Source organism: Carcharodon carcharias, chromosome 2 (genome assembly GCF_017639515.1).
Source record: "Carcharodon carcharias isolate sCarCar2 chromosome 2, sCarCar2.pri, whole genome shotgun sequence".
Taxonomy (NCBI): domain Eukaryota; kingdom Metazoa; phylum Chordata; class Chondrichthyes; order Lamniformes; family Lamnidae; genus Carcharodon; species Carcharodon carcharias.
In genome coordinates, this window is record NC_054468.1 from 122,625,456 (window position 1) to 122,647,456 (window position 22,001).

General features: G+C 39.8%; 1 protein-coding gene across 1 annotated transcript in view; it reads right to left on the reverse strand.

The window, feature by feature from the left end:
* Nucleotides 1-1,193: 1,193 nt before the first annotated feature.
* The window catches only part of LOC121273421 (aftiphilin-like), a 66,673-nt gene continuing 45,865 nt past the window's right edge, over nt 1,194-22,001 (reverse strand). The window contains exons 7-9 of the mRNA XM_041180604.1: nt 16,707-16,767; nt 4,651-4,774; nt 1,194-2,344 (exon numbers count right to left, since the gene is read on the reverse strand). Of these exons, the coding sequence (XP_041036538.1) occupies nt 2,200-2,344; nt 4,651-4,774; nt 16,707-16,767 (330 nt within the window). The 3' untranslated portion in view covers nt 1,194-2,199. The remainder of the gene's footprint in view (nt 2,345-4,650; nt 4,775-16,706; nt 16,768-22,001) is intronic.

The window sequence follows — 22,001 nt, forward strand, 5'->3', positions numbered from 1 at the left end:
GTAGTAGGGTTTAGTAATAATGAATCAACCACAGGGCTGATGACACAGGAGTCCACACACTTGCACAAAATTCAGAGTGCTGAGAGGAGGGGGAAGGATGCGAACAACATCCTAAATAAGCTCCCTCTAATATGACCACTTTCGATTTTTAGTTTGCCAACTTGTCAGTGAACATGCCGACAGGGCTGGAGTCACTTGCACCATTGAAGAGAAAGCAAAACAAGCAATTTTTTGTGAGCAGTCCAAGCTTTCCATGTCTCGCCTCCTGGGCTCTGCACCATGGGGATTATCTGAGAGTTTACTGAAAAGCTGTTTTTCAGCCAGTGAAAGAGGTATTGTACAACAGAGGCCAGCGTGAAAGATTAATCTTTAAGTTATATTTAAGTTATGAGTGCCAGTGACACTAGGGGTAACAGTGTGATTGTTGTTAAAGAGGGAAAATTTACTCACTGGTGAATAGTGCATGTAATGACAAAAAACTTTAATTTAAATATTTGCAAGCTACAGTGGAAACGTAAACATTCTGAGGTGAAATGTGAGCAACAAGCGAAAATTGCAAGGTTACACAGGGAGGAAAATTGGAAAAGCTGAGGTACAGCAGGTTAGTGTAACATCATTTTGCACTCTGAAGCAGAAAGTTTCATAGATCGAGTGCTTCTGACTTGACTGATGGTTACAGAGATCTCATCACCAGGTCAGTTTGGCTGAAACGCCTGGAGCGAAAAACCTGTAACCATTTCAAAAGAGCTGAAGAAGAGTCATACTGACTCGAAATGTTAATTTTGTTTCTCTCTCCACAGATGCTGCCAGACCTTGTTAAAAAAAAGGTTGGACACTCTAGTTATGATTTTTTAAAGAGTTTTTTTTTGCGGATGAACCTGAATGACAAGGTTCTGCACAGCAGAGGGCAGTGTTGCTTCAAAAGATGGGAAATGTTTCACAGCCCCAGGAATCATGGCTAATAGACAAATGAAAATACTTCCTGGTATCAGCATCAGTGACTGGCGTGCATAACCAGTACACGATTACATTTCTAGTTGAGCAAACAGCAGAGTAAAAGAAAGAATGGAGCAGTAGATTAAAAGGTACTGTTCCTTCGCCCAAATTATTCTTTCTGGATATAGATCACATTGAACCTGTAATGTCAACGAAAGATGACACTTCTGTCATAGTGAAAAACACAGACCAACATCTTTTCAAATCATCTCTCTTTATTTTCTGTGTATTCTAAAAGTAAATTTACATACTACAGTTATAAAAGAACCTGGACATGCACATCAACCTATGTAGGTTCTTCTTTGTATCAGAGATTTTCCATAGGAATTTCACCAACATTTACAATCCATAATTACTGTACATACAGCCCAAATCACTGCAAACTATTATGTCCACCTTATCTTTACACTGTGCAAAATCCTCAATAATCGTATTAGTGGCAAAATAAAGCAGAAATAATGAGTGAAAGATCAGGCTCACCTCAAGGGTCTGAATAAGACAACTAGATATTGGTCCCTCGTTTCCCCCTCCCCCCCAGTAAAGCTCAGGCTTCTGAGATGCAGCGTCTCATTCACAGATGAGCTCAGCTGATGCCTATGCTGTTATTAGATAGTGGTTTCCTAAATAAGCATCACATTTTCATCTCAGTAATGACTTTAATGATAACTGCGTCACCTCGATTTTGAGCCAGTGCTATACTAGACGCACCACTGGTTGATGAAATGTGGCAAATCGCAGTGCCAAAAATGCCTATAACCTTTGCCCTTTTATCAAATAGGCTTGGAAATACCCAAAAAAAATCTGTTCTCATTTGCATCAGAACTAGTAACAAAACCCAACATTAAACAATTCACCAGGGTTTTGTTAGTCAGAATCTGAATACGGTCATACCAGTTTCAAAATGTTTTATGACGGTCCCTGTCAGATTAGCTGACAAAACAAATTTATTCAACCCAACACAGCAACAGAAAGAAAAACTAATTTGCAAAATAAACCTTCCACCTGATATTTACAGATTTTTCTAATATAAACACTTAAATCACTTCAGTATAAATAAATATACAACACCATCGTATCGACTGTAGAACTCTCCAGGACTGACTAACAAATCATCTGAATGACTGATTAGTTTTATTTTATTTTGAGAAAGCCAAAATACTTTTGATTTTAAAATGTTCAGAAAATAAAACTATGATCCAGTGCTCAGTCTGCCTTTTCGTGGGAGCTTACCAAAGGTGTTAATGTGGTTGGAAACATCAGCACTTTGGCATGCATGAACGACAAGTCTGGAAGGCTTCCTATTACTGTGGCAGCTTCCTTACTAAGAACTTCTTCCTTTTTTGGTTTCCTAAGAAAAAAATAACAATTATTTTCCAATTTAAATTTGAAGTGTTAATGCAAGAATTACGAGAAATTACACATTTAATCTGATTTTTAATAAATCACCCAAAAGTCAAATATTCAAGTTATCATAGTTAATTATAAATGAACATTAAAAGGTTAGCACCTTCTAAAGGCCTCAAGGCTTTAAAGGTGTGATTTAAACAGACGCAAGTTTGTTTGAAGTCCCAAAGCAATTCACAGGAGTGGCTATGAAACAAAACCTGATACTGAGCCACATTATGACAGGTGACCAAAAGCTCAGTCAAAGAGGTAGGTTTAAAGGAGCACCTTCAAGGAGAAGAGAGAGGCAGAGAGGCATAAAGATCTCGTGGCAGAATTCCAGAACTTAAAGACTCAGACAGCTGAAGGTACAACCAATGGCAGAATGATTAAAATCAGGGATGCTCAAGAGGCCAGGATTGGATAAGTGCAGACATCTCAGAATATTGGAGGAGGTTACAGAGAAAGAGAAGGGTGAGACCAAGGAAGGATTTGAAAAGTAGGGTAAGAATCTTAAAATCAAGTGTTGACGGATTGGAATTCACCAAGTCAGCGAGCACAGGGCTGACTGATGGAAGGAACTTGCTGAGAGCCAGGACAGAGGTGGTAAAATTTTGGATGAGCTCAAGTTTACAGTGGGTGGAAAATGGGAGTTGATTAGGAAAGCATTGTAATAATCAAGTCTAGAGGTAACAAAGGCATGGATAAGGGTTTCAGCCGAGGTGTAACAGGGGCAAAGACAGAGGATGTTACAGTGGTGGAAAAAGGTAGCCTTGGTGATGAAGAGGAGATTGGGTCAGGAGTAACTCACCTCCTGACTCCCGAAACCTGTCCACCGTCTACAAAGGGCAAGTCAGGAGTGTAATGGAATACTCCCCACTTGCCTGGACGAGAGCAGTTCCAACAACACTCAAGAAGCTTGACACTATTCAGGACAAAGCAGCCCGCTTGATCAGCACCCCATCCACCACCTTCAACATTCACACCCTTCAGCAGCAACGCACCATAGCAGCAGTGTGTACCATCTACACAATGCACTGCAGCAATTCACCACGCCTCTTCCGACAGCACCTCCCAAACCCATGACCTCTATCACTTAGAAGATCAAGGCAGCAGGTGCATGGCAACACCGCCACCTGCAAGTTCTCCTCCAAGCCACACACCATCCGGATGTGGAAATATCCGTTCCTTCACTGTCACTGGGTCAAAATCCTGGAACACCCTCCCTAACAGCACTGAGGACGTACCTACACCACATGGGCTGCAGTGGTTCAAGAAGGCAGCTCACCACCACCTTCTCAAGGGCAATTAGGGATGGGCAATAAATGCTGGTCTAGCCAGTGACACTCATCTCATGAAGTAATAATAAAAACACAATGGTTTCAGTCTTCCCTGTATTAAATTGGAGAAAATTTCTGCTCATCCAGGGCTGGATGTCTGACAAGTAGCATGACAAATAAGGGGCTGTGGAGGGATCGAGAGGTGTGATGATGTGGCAGTGCTGGACATTGTCAGCGTATCTGTGGAACCTGACGTGTTTTAATGGAACCATGAGAGGGCAGAGTCATGGAAATTAAAGGGGAGGTGGAGCAGGGAGATTGTGCGTTCAATAATGTTTAAAATCAGGGAGAGAGTCAAGGACAAAGAAAATGGGCAATGCACAGTCACATAGAACATTACTGTTTATTTTTGATGTGATAGATGAAATGAAGAAACAGAAACCTGACTGAAGGGATTCAAACCAAAATATCCAAGGCAGGTGGCATGGAGTTTGGTGACAACATTGTTAGTGTAGCAGGTCAGGAAGAAAAAGCAAGTTGGAGACAGGACTATAGGTGGAAAAGACAGAGGGGAATAAATAGTCACTATCCACAGAGGAGCTACAAATACTAGAAATTAATTTGTCTCAGGATTGGATTTCAGTGGGATCATCTTTCACCTAATACATTTTCAATGCATGGCCATCTTAGCATCAACATGGAATCTACGTCAAAATAAATTTACATTCAGATCAATGCTTATTTCAGCTATTCACAAACAAGATCATGTCCAGACATAAAATAAACAGAATCACACTTGAGAACCACTTTGCATTAGCAATTCACTCTCCAGGTTCTAATAAGTTAGGTAACATCACGTAGATTTGTACATTAAACATTAATATGAAAGCATATTTAATTTTTAATGAGCTACCCAACAGATACTCAGGTGTATAAACTACCGCTCAAGGTAAACCTGCTAGATAGGATTTCAAAGGATTGGATTCCTTACCTGGTGGATGTGCTGGTCTTCTCTGCTGTCGACATGAGGCGAGCAAATGCATCAGTCATTCGATTGACTGTACCAGAGTCTTCCAGTTTAGATGTGGTCAATTCATACAGTTCTGGGTCAACACCTATAGAGATGATGGAACAGAATCAGGCCAGTCCTACGTCAGACGCATAGAGCTCAGCTACATAGCTGCAAATATAGCTAGAAGCCCAGGGTTCAAATTTCTGTAAACATCTGAAATATTTATATAAAATCAAGAATTGACAGCAAGTTTCAATCCATCTTGTGCTGGCTGTAACATAACCTAGCTGAAGCCTCCTACAGCACTAATCAAGTCTTCACCAAGAGTTTAAAGTGATGACATTTTGCTGTGCATGACATCAAACAGACTCTATAAAAAGTGGCACATTTTTGGACAATGAAAGATGAGGGGTTCTAAATTTTAAAGGAATCTCTCAAAATCAAAGTGTTTTCATATCTCTCGTCCACATAAATTCTGTTTCTTTAAATAATTGCAAGATGGTTGCCCCAAAACTTCACATTCTATATCATCTCTCACAACAGGTATTTACAAAATGATTTAAAATCGAGGAGTTATTCCCATTTTCCCAAATTCTTGATGCTGGGATGAACAGAGAAATAAAAACACTGGATAAAATTTACCTCTATAGATTTGTGTTGTGTGATTAATCATAACTACAGGTGGTTAAAACTATTGCTGTCAGCAAGAGCAAAATTATAATCTCAGTAAATGGATCATCTAAGTTTAGAATAGTAAATCAGGAAGAATGCAAAGTGGTAAACTGTGTAGGAAAATGAGTGTTATGGAGAAGCCAGAATTATTTCGTCAGATTAACTTGAAGAAATTAAATTGTAGAAACAGCAATGCACAGGCCACAATTTCTCACATGAAATGTGTCAAATTTCAGCCCATCTTACTGACTTGGAAAGGACATAGAAAGACCAAAAAAAAAAATCAAACAATAAAACTATGGCAAATACCTAGGAAATAGAAGTTTAGAACCTATTAAAAATGTCCAGGCCTACATTATTCAATAAATGAATGCCAATATTGGCAACAAACTGGAAATAGTCCAACAAGCAGGTCAAAGTGAGCCCATTTACAGATATGTTTTGTGCTATGTACAGAAAGCCAAGAAACAGTTCTTAATGTTTAAAACCTACAGATTCAAGATGTTTCAAAATAACTTGTCAAAATACTGCAAAATCTATTTTTCTGGGAATTCATAGGCACAGATTGACAAATGCACTAAACCACAAAATGCTTTCATTAATCATTTCTTTGGATATCTAAAAGTCTGCAACTTCCATGGGTGCAAATAATTTCACAATAAATCTCAGAGCACAAGTAAGGTTTCAACTTCATTAAGTCAAAGTAGCTAACTAGACAAAAATGTGAATCTGACAAAAAAAATAGTTTAGACTAAATTCTAAATGGGAAACATAAGCAAGAGGACAGTTACTGGCAAAGTTGCAGAGATGCTTTTTAAAAATAGCCAAAATGTTATTGGAGTACATGGACACATCCATCATTTAAGAATCCAAATAGCAGGCTTCCAGTTAAAAAACAAATTGTGCAATCTATGTTTCAGCAGATTCTTTTAACTCCATATTGAGTGGAGGCATCAGTTGATATTGTACAGAGTCATACGAGGATCCAAACAGTGCCAGATTTTATCCCCAATCTACAGCAAGCAAGGCGGCAGAGTGTTGGCAGGAATGCCTCTGTACCTTGAAGTAGAGGTGCAATAAAGATAAGTTTAAACTTTTACACTGAAGGCAAAACATTTCCAAATGTGCATTTTACCTTTGTGACATATGCTTGCAAGTTTTTGCCATTAACATATAAGGAGCCAAATTAGATCTGTGCAATTCAAAAGTTTCACTACTTCCTGTGTTTTCATAATTTATCGTTCCCTAACCTCTCTCCTGCATTAACACAAACGAATACCCTACAGTAAATTTATAATATATAAAAATTATAATTATGATTCATTTTCTTCATGAACTAGTTTACCCAAGACCTAAAATTACCACACGTTCAAAAGAGCTACCAAATTCACATTTGAATCACAAAAAGTCAGCACCCAGGTATAGCAATGAATTAGGAACACAAATGGAATGTTGACCTTGATTGCAAGGGGAAATGAGTATGAAGGTAGGGAAATCTTGCTTCAACTGTACTGGCATTGGTGAGACCACGTCCAAAATACTGGGTATTTAAGGAGGGATATGGTGGTTTTGGAGCCAGTTCAGAGACTAGATTGATTCCAGAGATGAAGGGGATTCTTTATGAGGAAAGGCTGAGGAGGCTTGTTCTCATGAGAGTTTAGAAAATTGAGAGATCTTATTGAAACATTAGATTCTGAGGCAGCTTGACAGAGCAGATGCTGAAAAGATGTTTACCCTCAAGGAGGAATTTAGACCAGGGGGGTTACAGTTTCAAAGGGGTCTCCCATTTAAGACAGAGATGAGGAGGAATTTCTCTCAGACAGTCATTAATCTTTGGAATTCACTAACCCAGAGAGCAGATAATTAAAGTTACTGCTTTCAAATTGCCAAACATGAACCCATTGACGTGGCAATGTGTTCCTTCTCTGCAAACATAATCGGAAGGTGCTATAGCACCCAACTTTTGCTAGCACCTTGAAAACAATAGGTTACAATGTTTGACTGTGTAACAGAGTTAAATGGCCAAGTAAGAAGTTGTCAAGAGATGCAAAATTTAGGCCAAACAAAAACTGCCAGTCTCTGTAAAGCAGCTCAAGCAGGTAAATATTGGGCACAGCGTTGGTTTAATAACAGTTGTGCTGCAAGATTATTGAACAAATCAGGCCATGAAAAGGCCAAAATCAGCACTGCAGAAGCGGAGCATCACGATCAGCTACAAACTGTAGAATTTTTAGATTACAGCAAAGGCTAGATGATGATAGATAAATTTGCTACAACACCCAAAATCAGGGAGCGAAAGTGGCATTGAATTGCAACAACCTAATATGCCAAGTTAAGTTCAGGCAGAAAAAGCTTAAATATGCTCCTCCAAAAGCTTGCAGCTGCTTCTAATTAGCTGCATGGGTACAACATAACTGCAGTATGAGTATCAGTCCATTAACATGGAATGCTGTGTAGCTACTAGGTTTTAATTTAATTCCTTATATATCTAGAATGTGCTGTGTTCCATTTAGCTAAACTAGTTAAGCATAACTTAGTATTAAATTTAGATCTGAAAGCACATCAAATTTAGGTGACACAATATAATGCCCCAGTTTTTCATTAGCAAAGTACACTTTTGAAAAGTTCCCAGGCAATCCACTGGACCTCCTGTAAATTTTTAAAAGTGGTTTGATGTTAGCAAATAGCTGACTGGCCTGACTGTCAACATTAGGCTATTAAATGGCATTTGAATACTGTTGGGTGGAGCTCTGATGCATAGGTGTAGCAATACAGCACAGCATCAGTGGAACAATTCAGCATTGCTAACCCACAGCAGTTGAGCTTGTTATCTGCAGTGTGACATTGTCATAAATTCCAATAGAACAACAGAATAACTTAAAGACAATAATGTTCATAACTGTGCTCAAATATATAAGCAGCTATTAGTATTTAAACTTCCTCTTCGAGCTGTTACACAACTGACATAGCTAGACAGGCAGCATTGATCAATGGTAGTCCCACATCAAATTAAAAAGTCAGTTTTCAATTACACGACAAGACTAGGTAGAGGGAATGCAACATCTTTTTAAAAATTCAATCATCGAATGTGGTTTCACTTGCATTCATTGACCCATCCTAATTGTCCTGAAGTTGCACTACAGCAGAGAAGCTTGGTAAATCAGTTCAGAAGACAATTAAGAATCAACCACATTGGCGTGGGACTAAAGTCATATAAAAGTCCAAACTAGGTAAGAACAGCAGGTTCCCTTGTCTGAAAGATATTAGTGAATCAGTTGGATTTTTACAATAAATGACAGCATCATTTTTACTTTTGCTGAGCAAGCTATTTAATTGCCAAATCTTTTGAAAAAATGGAATTCAACCTCTCAGACCATTTGACCTGGACTAGCACTGAGGTCCAGTAAACACACCCAATACAATTCCTTAATTAAAATGTCAACAGCTGGAAGAACAGTTTTAGGATTTTTTTTTGTTTTGCATTTAATGAATCCCAGTAGGAAAGTAAGTAACACTATTAAATATGCTGAATACAATAATGTTTCAGAAAGCTACAGGAAGAAACTACAGTCAGGGTTCTGAAACAAATCTTGGATTAGCATTGGGTTGGAAAGTTGAGTTGAAGTAGAAAATCAGCCACAATCATGTTAAAATGGCACAGCAGGCATGTGTGGTGGTGGGGGAAATTGCTTATGCCTGCTGCTATTTCTTATTTGAAGGGATTTTCAATGGTGGCATGGTGCAGCCATTGTATTATTTCCAAAATAACCAAAGCATCTCATTTGCAAACTCTAATTGAAGCGCAGGTTCCAAGGGCATTTGTGGTATTTGAAGTAGTAGAGACATAAAATGCCAGTTCCTAATTTTGGAAATGGAGAGAAAGGTGGACTGCCCTTTCTCAATACCAATATAGTTTGTGTGGCCATCGCTCACTTTTGAGAATCTGAATGCGAAAGGCACCAGCTGGGTTACAGATTAAATAATGTTTCTGTGCTATGGCAAAAGCTAAATTAGTTTAGCTGTAAAGTAATAATATAATTGAAGCACGATAGCCTACAGGTCTATGGGCCAAGTGCTGGAAAATGGGATTAGAATGGATAGGTGCTTGATGGCCAGCATGGACACGATGGACTGAAAGGCCTGTTTTTGTGCTGTATAACTCTATGACTCTATAATTCTATTCTGTAATGCCCAACCTTAGTTGGTTAATTCTCAACGACTTAAAAAAAAACTTAATTTCTTTTTATCTTGCAATAGCTTTATTTCAGTATGAGTGTGCTTCTGTGATCATGAGTTACTGGTCATGATGGTGTCAACTACTATGCACTTATCTCCCTTTCATGGGTCAAAGTTTAGTAAATTCTCCAAAATACTACCCCTATGATAACTCACTATATTTTATCGGAAATAATGTTTAAAGAAAAAAAGCAACATAAAACATTTTCTTTTGCAACAGTTTGATTTTAAAAGGGAGGATCATGCGGTTTAGATTGCTCCTTTGAATTAACACCTTTCTTTTAAATTAGCAAAATCTTTGCGCAATATTTTGATTACAGATTTATTTCACTGTTACCTTCAATAATTTCTCAGTAAACCTTGGCAAACCATATGCAGAAATGCTTTAAAAACTGACTAGGAATATTGAAATTACCACCTCAATTTAAAAAAAAGTTACTGGGATTTTCACCTTCCATATAGTTTTCTTACCTGGATTGTAACCAAACTAGACAATTCCAGCAGCATTTTTGGTATAGATCCAAAACGAATGAGGGATTGTTAGCAGGACTACTGGCGGTTCTTACATCACCCAGGAGGAGTGATTAGCACTAGAGAGATACTGAAACTCTGGCCTGCAGTGTTGTACAGTAGGCAGTATGTCTGTGACTGGTAGATTTACAATTAGTATTTACAACACCAAGAAAAACGATTTATTACAGATGTATCTACCTTAGTTTAAAAAGTCACATTTTAAGGTGGTTAGTAGTAGATGTACTAAACTTATTTTATATTGGAGTAGGAATTGGGACTGAAACAGAACACAAAACAGAGTGTTTTAGTATCAATCTGAGAACCTCCCCACCCCAGCACACCACACAGTGAAATGTTAATGATAATTAGTTGAGGTATATTGACTTTGCCATTCATTCATGCCCAGATAGAAAAATCCAAGTCACAACCAACTTTTAAAGTAAATATCTAGATCCAGTCACTAGATATTCTGTAATTACAACAATGAAGGAAAGTGTTGAATATTGAGTGAATGCTTTCATTCACCTGTTGCAGACGTTGCATTTATTTAGCAAGGTAACTTACAGTCAGCAGGTACTATGCATTGAGAGGCCTGTTAACTAAAACACACGGAGCAAGAACTAAACTTTTGAGTACCTTTTCTTTTGCTTTATAATTGATATAGACTCCTTCAGAGGGCCAACACAGGCATGACAAGCCAAATGGCCTCCTTCTATGCTGTAAGCATTCTATGATTCGATTAAAATTATTCCACAGAAGGAGCCCGTTTGGCCCATCATGTCCGTGCTGGCTCTCTGAAGGAGCGTTTCATCTGGATTTATGAAGGAATGTTGAATTTTAAAAATGATGTCACTGTCAATTGCTTTGAAGCATCCAAATGCACTTCAACACATATTTCGTTACAGATCTCACAAATCTCCCTCTCACAGATGTTTACAGAATATTATGACCACCAACTAGTGCTGTAACCAAGCTTTTAAGGTGATTTTCCCCCTTTCTGCAGGGCCTCAGAGTTGAAGCCTCAGCTTCTGACCACCCCTCCACCCCAGTTTACACCTGGTTAAGAGTGATCCAGACCCAGGATTATTTCCCTCGACATTGATCACCCTCCTCGCCTCCAACTCTCGAAAGGTAATCACCTGGATTCAGAAGTGTTCTCTGAAGTTAAAACCTTTACTGTTGTGGAACAATTAAACAGCTTCGAGACCCTGCTTTGTTACAGCCCTAAAGAAGTGATGATAAACTGCCACAGGCATCGAATTAAAAGCTGCATGCCAAGCACTAAAGCACAGCGCGAGAAGCAGCTCTTTCTTTGAAGTACAGTCTCCATCACTTGAAATGCTTTAAAGAGATGGTTGTTTATATCATTTACCATTTGCATTAATGACAATGTCAGATAGCTGTGCTTACTCACTAGTTCACATCTCATACACCTCAGGTGCACTGAATGTAATTGGAGACTTATTGAGGCAGAGCTCACTTCCAGTAGGTTTCCAATTCTGAAAATTTCCAAATATGTGCTTTTACTTAAACAAATGTGAAGCAGAGATATTCCACTAACATAGCGAGGTACTATATAAATGCACTTCTTCCTTTAGATGTATTTAAGCAAGACAGTGTTGCAGTGGTAGAAAACGTCAATTGATTTTCTTGTAATTTCTGGCAGAATTGACATTAATAAATGCCTGGCATAACAGTACTAGAATATAACTTGGAAATAATTTTAGTTCAAAGGGCAATGATTTTTAATTTTATTAACACTGCTGCTTTACCAGCCATTATTTATAGCAGGAAAATCGCAGTTGCACAAACGCACCCATCATAATCAGTGGGGACTATATATCTAAAGATAAAGCCACTAGTGCGAAGGTTTTAAAAAGAAAACTATTACATGCAAGCGGAACCACATAAAATTTGTAAGTTATGGCAAATAGAGAGGTGCGACACATGACTTCCCATGAAACCACTAAGCGTTGAAATTCCAAGATACCAAAGGTGGACAAAAGAATGTGTGCTATCAGTTTTTCTTAAAGAATATGGGAACAATGTTGCTGCACACAGCATCTCAAAAGACAAGGTTGGGTGGGGGCAGGGGGAAAACAGAGCAAAAACTTTTATCAGTCAAAATTACAAAATACATTAATTAAAGGGACTAGACACATCCCAAAGGGAATGTGCATACTCTTGAAAGGAAACCAATTCTCATGTGGACTTCTTGGTAGTAGAGTGGAAGATGATAAATAAAAGCTCACAAATAGTAATAGCTGTGATTTAAGATGACAGGAAAGGAGAGACCATGTGTTCAATGCAAAGTGTAGAAAACTCTACCAGGAGCAACTCCTTGTAAGAACCTAGTCAAATTATTACAAAGGACTACCCACATGCCAAACACAAAAGCAGCTTATAGAAACGAGTTATGTGGTCCCATAAAGAATGGGATAGAGAAATGCTCTGTAGTCCCACAATATCCAGTGTCGAATAATGCCGACAACCCCATCCCCATCTTCAAATCAGCACGAGTACAAAAGGACAAGACTAGTGTTTCCAGGCATCCAGCCAAAATCACCAAGTGTATGATCCTATTTGGCCTCCTGCTGTAATTAGCCGTTTTCTAAGGTGTTCAGTATACTGGACACAGCAAAAGTTACTGGCACTGGCAACATGCTGTAGACCTGTGTACTAGACAAGTCGCTGAAGTAGTTATGAAAATAGCACCTAAGTGACAATGTGAAAGATTGCCAGATATGACCTATCCAAAAGAACACAATAATTCTTTCCAGCTGATTATCATCCCATTGGCCCCTTCCCAAACATCAGTCAAGTGACAGGAGGAGTCATTAACATTGGCATCAAGGGAAACCTACTCAATTCACAGTATAAGATCCACCAAAAGCACTTGGTTGCAGACCTTGCCTCACGCTTGATCCAGACAAATGAGAGTCACTGCCTCAATATTAAGAAAATATTTGACTTGATAGGACATCAAGGGGACACAGCAAAGCTGTTGAACCGGGACTCAAAGAGAAACCCTCCAGGTATTGAGTCATACTTGACACAAAGAAAGGTGGTTGTCAAAGACCATTCACAAACCCAGGACCTCTCTGCAGGAGTTGCTCAGGAAAACATCCTGAGATCACTCATCTTCAGCTACTCATTGATGAAAATCTCATGGTCGTAAAGTTAGTAGGGCTGTTTGGTGACAATTCCTCTGTTCAGCTCCATTCACAACTCCCCTGACAATGGAGCAACTCAACAACAGGACTTGGAATAGTATCGGGGCTTTTTAAAAAGTTCTTTCATGGGATGTGGGTGTCGCTGGCTGGACCAGCATTTATTGCCCATCCCTAATTGCCCTCAAAAAGGTGCTGGTGAGCTGCCTTCTTGAACTACTGCAGTCCATGTGGTGTAGGTACATCCACAGTGCTGTTAGGGAGGGAGTTCCAGAATTCTGACCCAGTGACAGTGAAGGAATGGCGATATATTTCCAATTCAGGATGGTGAGTGATTTGGAGGGGAACTTCGAGATGGTGGTATTACCATGCATCTGCTTCCCCTGTCCTTCTAGGTGGTAGAAGTCATGGGTTTGGAAGGTATTAAGGAGCCTTGGTGAGTTCCTGCAGTGCATCTTGTAGATGATACAGACTGCTGCCACTGTGCACCGATGGTGGAGAGAGTGAATGTTTGTGGATGTGATGCCAGTCAAGTGGGTTGCTTTGTCCTGGATGGTGTCAAGCTTCTCGATTGTTGTGGGAGCTGCACTCATCCAGGCAAGTGGAGAGTATTCCATCACACTTCTGGCTTGTGCCTTGTAGATGGTGGATAGGCTCTGGGGAGTCAGGAGGCTTGGATTAATCAGAGACAGATAATATTCACGCCACTGTCACTGGACAATGAGTATCGTGATAAGAGAAAGCCCAAACAGCTCATCTTTAACTTTAAATATCACCACCAACATCTTGGCAGGTCGCCAGTAACCAGAGCCTGAAATAAATCGATGCGGTTACAAGAAAAGGCAACAATTGAGTCATGCACAATGAGTGGCTCAACACCTGACCCCTCAAAGCCTCTCCATCACCGACAAGGCTCAAGTGAGGAGTATAATGAAACACTCACTACTCACTTGGAGCAACTCAAGAAGCTGATCAGCATCCAGAACAGAATAGGTGGCTTGATAGTTGGCCTTGCCACTGTACAACATTCACTCTTCACCACCACCAGCGCACTGTGGCTGCAGTTTGCACATTCTACAGGATGCACTGCAGCAACTCACCAAGGTTACCTTGGCAGTGACTCCCTCTCCAGGAACCTGCACCTGCAAAGAGGATGAGACAAGAGCAACAATGCCACAAGACCATCACCTCCCGAGCTGCCCTCCAAGTAATACACAATCCTAACTTGGACAGGTGTCCCCAATCCTTCACAGTTGCTTGATCAGTAGCCTGGAATTTCCTATCTAACACCATTGTAGGAGCCCGTCACCACAAGCAGTTCAAGGAGAAAGCCCACCGGGAAAACTCGTGACGTGCAATAAATGTGACCCAGCCAGCGCCATCCATATCCCAACAACAAAGGAAACCAGAATCTGAAAGAAAGCCAAGTTTATCCAATTTCACTAGTCTCATATGAAATACATTCCCAGAGTCACTGAACTTTAGCTGGGTGAGAATATTGGAACATACACAAACATAACAGACAAAAGTGTTAAATACCCTTCTTTTAGATAAAATGCCCAACAAAAGTATTGTGCAGGTTTCTGATTTGAAAACCAGCAGCACTTTAAAACATTCAACTTTTTCGCTTGAATGAAAGACATTGTTGCCTCAAATAAGAAGGTTCTGATGTCAATTGGATGAACATGGTTTTGTTCGTGGGAAGAGAATCATGTGATCATAGTGTTAGAAATATAACAGGTTGCAGTTAAGACATTCTGCTGACCTGGAATCATGCTACTGTTGCTAGAGCTACTGTCATCCACGAGCCCAAAGAAATCGAGGTTCAGAATAGCAGAACCTCCGTTAGCTTGAGATTGAGTAACCATGTTGGTAGGCAGTCATACAGAGGGTAAGGCAGACGGAAAGGGGTTGATGTGTGAGAAAGGGGCAAGACACAAACTTCAACATACAAGTTATCATTACCATATACTATAAACATAAGCATTCAAAATAGTTTTAGGACTAGTTAGCCAATATCTAAGTAAGTTGACAAGTCAACCAGCTTTACAATCAGTATTAGTCACAATACACAGGTAACACAGTGCACTTAACTTTGCTGTTAAAAATAAAGAAGGATTGCACTTTTATTAATGAGATAGCTGACACAAAGAGTTTTAAGGAAAATTATTTTCTACTTTGCACTTAGAAAAGCCCGACAAACAAGTTATAAGTATACAAAGGATCAACTGTAAAAGCAAGCAGGGAGATTTGACTGGAGTAGTTAATGGACACCAAGACAACAGAGGCTGACCCAGGCTTTTCCTACTACTTATAGATAAGGAATTTGTGGGGCAGGGCTTTGATCTAACCCACCTGATTAACCCTTGGAATACTGCAGGAAGATTTAATAAAATCATTCTTTAACTTAATTCCAATAATTTACTATTTCAAGATTTCACAAGCCTACACAGTTACATAATACTTTTGAATTTATAAAATGCCATTTGTCATATAATTGGCAGTGGACAACCTACGAAATTCAGTATTCAAAGGGTTAAAAATGCCAATGCATGATGTGGTATTGCCAATATCAGGGGAACTTAAGTTAGTTAAGTTTAAGTGTGTTAGATTACTGACATTGGGTATCATGCAACATTCAAAAGCAATCAACACTGAGCAAATTGTTTAGCGGTCTAATTCCATTTGTTACAGAAAACTTAATAAAACTTTGCTTGAGCAATTGTGCACTGAAAAACAAAACACAGATCATAAAATAGGAGAGAGAAAGTATCCCAAGGAACGAGACAAGTTTTGTTGCATGTTAATTGCAAAGTTTTTATAGCTTAACACTGTACATGATTTAGAATCATGTAATATCACTTGCAATGTATCACAATGATAGAAATGTATCATTGTACTTGCCTTTGTTCAGTTAAGTGATTGAGTTTTTCCACATATACACATCTCTAAAATGTACTGTCTTTGCTTTGGGCAGAACTTGCTTTTAAAAACCGAACAAATATTGCAGCTCCCCACATTAAGATTGCAAACATTTTTCATGAGGATGTTAACGGGAAATAATACTTCAAAATTTAATTATTTGATCATTAATGCAATTATAAAATCAGCTGTTTTAGGCAATACAATTTAGCACATTAATATTGTGTAGTTTTGCATGGTTATTATAATAAGGAGGAAAGAATTAAAATTGCAAAAGCCAGTGAGTAAACTTAGGGGTGCACTGTTAGCTTCTAATACTCACATACTGTCATTTATATTTGTGTAGATGTGCATATGTAATTATGACTAGCACATATCAGCAAAGCAAGGCTAAAAGAAAGCCTGGATTTCCACAGTGAGAAAAATGGAAATTTAAAAAATATCAGCAGAGAGAAGTCTGTCTGAACTTGGTAGGTTTCTTAACTCCAGCTCTGGTGCTAGAGGTTCTACGCGGGGACGTACCATCAAGAGGATTAGTAAGGCCACTGCTACTCCAGTCAAACTGGACAGGCGGGACGTGATCCTAGGAGAAAAGAAAACATTACATTACACTGGAGCAGGCTGACAGGAGAAAAAGGTGTCCACCTGCAAAATTAATATCACAGTAGACAGTTTTGGTGAGTATTTCTTAACTCTACTGCAATTGTCCATAATGTTTGACTCTTAAAGAAGTTTACATTATGTTAAACAAACATACTGCTCTCTTACAGCAGTGATGAAGGAGACAGCAAGTAAACACCTCCAGATAAAGTCACTATCCCCAAGCCATACAGACCAAAAAGGTGTCAGGTTCCACTCCTGGTTTGCAGATTTCATTCAGGGCATAATACATCTCTGCTAAAAGGGGAAAATAATTATCCAGATTCCCATTTCACATCGTTAGCAGTAACCTTTGCTGGAAGCGAGCATGTGGACAGGAATTGGGTTCAGTTGTGACGCCTATTATAATTGAATATTCTGATGGCACACAGTATCATGACCAATATGTGCTCATTTGGCTGAGGTACTTGAGCTGCACTCCAGAAAGGAGTCAGCAGTGAACAGGACCAAAGAAAAGGAGATTAGGAAAACAGATGGAAAAAGTTCTTCACAACCCCTCCTGAAAACCCCTGGGAGCATACCGTAGCATTCTGGAATAAGAATGTGTCACAACAGAAAATGCCTTTGGAAACCTTTATGGAGGGGTTTCTGCAAATCTATCAACTACCTAAGGTCTAAAAATGGCAACATACAGAGGTTAGTCAGTATTTGTGGGAAGGATAGACAGTTCAATGTTTCGGATGCAGATCCTTCTTCTAAGCTCAGAAGTAAGAGCTGGATAGAGGTGTGAGAAACATTTCAGATGTGGATCCTTTGCAGACTGATCCACATCCAAAACATTTGCTTGTTTGCTCCATCCACAGATGCTGACTGTGTGCTTCAAGAAGTTTATGTTTTTGTTTCAGATGTCCAGATTTGCAGTGGTTTTAAACTCATCTGCAATACATATTACATGTATACTGCTTCCCATTGTTCACATTTACCAGAAGCAGAAAATTACTTCTCACCTCATCCCTGACTGAAAGCCAGAGACATTTCTAAAGAATGTTGTGAAAAATACATTAGAAATTTATCCTCTTCAGTTAGTTCTCCACTCAGAGAAGCAAATGGAGATCATAAAATACCAATAATGAAAATTAATCTCAAGTCTTGCAGCATCCCTAAATAACAGTGGCACCAAAAGACAATAATTCTTGCCTGTGCTAAGTTAGATTACTGCAATATGAAGCAGCTAGATAAAAATGGCTAGATGAGGTGGTTCAGAAAGTTTGCTGATCAATGTGCTTGAAGAATGATACACAGGTCAAATTCCCCGCAAAAATAAGGAGTGCCAAGAAGAGAAATCAATTTGGGATTTTTCATGTACCTATCAGCCGGTTGCCAAAGTGTGAATACAGGCATTCCTTGTACACAGTGGGTATAGACAGGTTAGTTACTTGTTCAGGTCTTTATTCTTAGAATGCAAGCTGTCTTGATACACCACAAGATTTCTATTGGTTCCTGAGAAGCACTTATTACAAAAACTTACATCTTTTAACCTGACTGACTTTTATAAAGATCAGGAACAGCCACGAGATCGGTAAAATAGAGCATGCATTAAATTACCCATTTAAGCTATACTTTAGTTGCTCAAAGTCTTACCAAGTGTCATTGTTCCACAGTAAATGGATAAGCGGCTGGATTTATGACAGAATTCAGTGTGTTTGACAAAGCTTTGAGGATATCTAGGCAGCTGGGTGATCCAATTGCAAAAATATGATTGAGCATGACCATACCCTAAGCATGATCTAGAGAACTACACATTTTGAGGTTGGTCTGTAATGAAGACGCACAGCTCATGTGCAGGCCGTTGCTAACAATAATAGCTTTATGGAATTTTAACTCACATGAATTCTTTGTCAGATGGTTCAATGATTTTTGTAAATCTAGATTCTAGTTCAATTTGGGGATTAACAAAAATCCAACTGGGCATAGTTTCTTAAAAAAAGGAAACTAATGCAGATTCCCCAAAATGCTTGTGAATAAAGGTTTGTAGAATGTCAGGATGGTTACAAAGCGCATTCCTGCAGAACTGGGGTTCAGCAAAATTTCAAATAAATATTCAAACATAAACTGAAGTAATAATGCAAAATACGATTCAAAGGATTTAACGGAACTAAATACTAATCTTTTTGGTACTATAATCTTTAATCCAGAGAGAATTCACTGGAGTGTTATCACTGACGGAGGCTGGTTCTTTGTAATCATTGCCATTTCTCAATAACCAAGCATCAAGGGGAACGCTCTTGGATTCGGGTAAAAGATCCCTACTAAAACATCAGACCCTTCCTATAAAAACAAAAAAACTGCAGATGCTGGAAATCCAAAACAAAAACAGAATTACCTGGAAAAACTCAGCAGGTCTGGCAGCATCGGCGGAGAAGAAAAGAGTTGACGTTTCGAGTCCTCATGACCCTTCGACAGAACTTGCGTTCGAGTCCAAGAAAGAGTTGAAATATAAGCTGGTTTAAGGTGTGTGTGTGGGGGGCGGAGAGATAGAGAGACAGAGAGGTGGAGGGGGGGGGGGTGGTGTGGTTGTAGGGACAAACAAGCAGTGATAGAAGCAGATCATCAAAAGATGTCAACGACAATAGTACAATAGAACACATAGGTGTTAAAGTTAAAGTTGGTGATATTATCTAAACAAATGTGCTAATTAAGAATGGATGGTAGGGCACTCAAGGTATAGCTCTAGTGGGTTTTTTTTTTATATAATGGAAATAGGTGGGAAAAGGAAAATCTTTATAATTTATTGGAAAAAAAAAGGGGGAAGGGGGAAACAGAAAGGGGGTGGGGATGGGGGAGGGAGCTTACGACCTAAAGTTGTTGAATTCAATATTCAGTCCGGAAGGCTGTAAAGTCCCTAGTCGGAAGATGAGGTGTTGTTCCTCCAGTTTGCGTTGGGCTTCACTGGAACAATGCAGCAAGCCAAGAACAGACATGTGGGCAAGAGAGCAGGGTGGAGTGTTGAAATGGCAAGCGACAGGGAGGTTTGGGTCATTCTTGCGGACAGACCGCAGGTGTACTGCAAAGCGGTCGCCCAGTTTACGTTTGGTCTCTCCAATGTAGAGGAGACCGCATTGGGAGCAACGAATGCAGTAGACTAAGTTGGGGGAAATGCAAGTGAAATGCTGCTTCACTTGAAAGGAGTGTTTGGGTCCTTGGACGGTGAGGAGAGAGGAAGTGAAGGGGCAGGCGTTGCATCTTTTGCGTGGGCATGGGGTGGTGCCATAGGAGGGGGTTGAGGAGTAGGGGGTGATGGAGGACGTCACTCCTCCATCACCCCCTACTCCTCAACCCCCTCCTATGGCACCACCCCATGCCCACGCAAAAGATGCAACGCCTGCCCCTTCACTTCCTCTCTCCTCACCGTCCAAGGACCCAAACACTCCTTTCAAGTGAAGCAGCATTTCACTTGCATTTCCCCCAACTTAGTCTACTGCATTCGTTGCTCCCAATGCGGTCTCCTCTACATTGGAGAGACCAAACGTAAACTGGGCGACCGCTTTGCAGTACACCTGCGGTCTGTCCGCAAGAATGACCCAAACCTCCCTGTCGCTTGCCATTTCAACACTCCACCCTGCTCTCTTGCCCACATGTCTGTTCTTGGCTTGCTGCATTGTTCCAGTGAAGCCCAACGCAAACTGGAGGAACAACACCTCATCTTCCGACTAGGGACTTTACAGCCTTCCGGACTGAATATTGAATTCAACAACTTTAGGTCGTAAGCTCCCTCCCCCATCCCCACCCCCTTTCTGTTTCCCCCTTCCCCCTTTTTTTTTCCAATAAATTATAAAGATTTTCCTTTTCCCACCTATTTCCATTATATAAAAAAAACCCCACTAGAGCTATACCTTGAGTGCCCTACCATCCATTCTTAATTAGCACATTCTTTTAGATAATATCACCAACTCTTTAACTTTAACACCTATGTGTTCTATTGTACTATTGTTGTTGACATCTTTTGATGATCTGCTTCTATCACTGCTTGTTTGTCCCTACAACCACACCACCCCCCCCCCCACCTCTCTGTCTCTCTATCTCTCCGCCCCCCACACACACACCTTAAACCAGCTTATATTTCAACTCTTTCTTGGACTCGAACGCAAGTTCTGTCGAAGGGTCATGAGGACTCGAAACGTCAACTCTTTTCTTCTCCGCCGATGCTGCCAGACCTACTGAGTTTTTCCAGGTAATTCTGTTTTTGTTTCAGACCCTTCCTGTCTGGCAGAAGAGATTGCAGGGCAAGGGATTTAAGAGACTGAGAATCCGTCTTTCATGGTCTAAATGGGGCATTCATAATCATGATTTTAAGTTAAGGAAGTAGGAGGGGAAAATAAGAAAAAGGTATAGAGCAAGCTTGTTATGCATAACAAGGCCATTCAACCTCTGAGCTTATGTTGCTTTTATCCTGGAACAAATGTGTGGAAACTGATTGCTGGCCAGAGAGGTAAACATGTCTACATGCAAGGATCCCTAAACCTTGCACATTACTGATCGTTCTCTACATGAGTTTGCATAAGGCATGTAGACACAATTGAGAACAGCTGCGTGATTGCTTTCTGTCAAATATTAGGCAGAAAGTGATGTTTTCTGGTTGAGATATAAAAACGTCAAATGAACTGCCTCAAGGCAGAGTCCAAAAGCAAATTTTCTCTGCAGGGTCAAATGGACAACCACAGCAGTATTGTCCATCTGACATGCATTGGCCCTTACAAAACGGAAGTCATAGTCAAACCTGACAATCTAAGTTTAAAGAATTGGATGCGCCACCTGCACTGCCTCTGTGATCCTCTGGTCTAGACATGGCACTCCTGGAGATTGACTCCCCAAGGCACAAGGGGAGCACCTAAAACAGAAAGCTAAGGATATGGGCAAAACTCTCCAGGATGCTGTTTTCTTGCATCCACCAGATTACAAATATATGCTGTAAGGATCCTTACTTGAAAGGACCAGACTGCTGGCTGGGGGATAGCGGTGAAGAAAACTTAACTGAAAGGCTCTTATACAACCAGGAATTTCCTATATTCTTAATTTGGGATGACAAAAATAAACCAAAATGACAAAAATTCAACCAAAATATGCATGAAGGAAAGTTGAATGAATGCTTTGGGATGTACCAAAATCTGAATGTTTTGATGCATACAATGCTCTCAAAATCATTAACAGAGTCAGCCA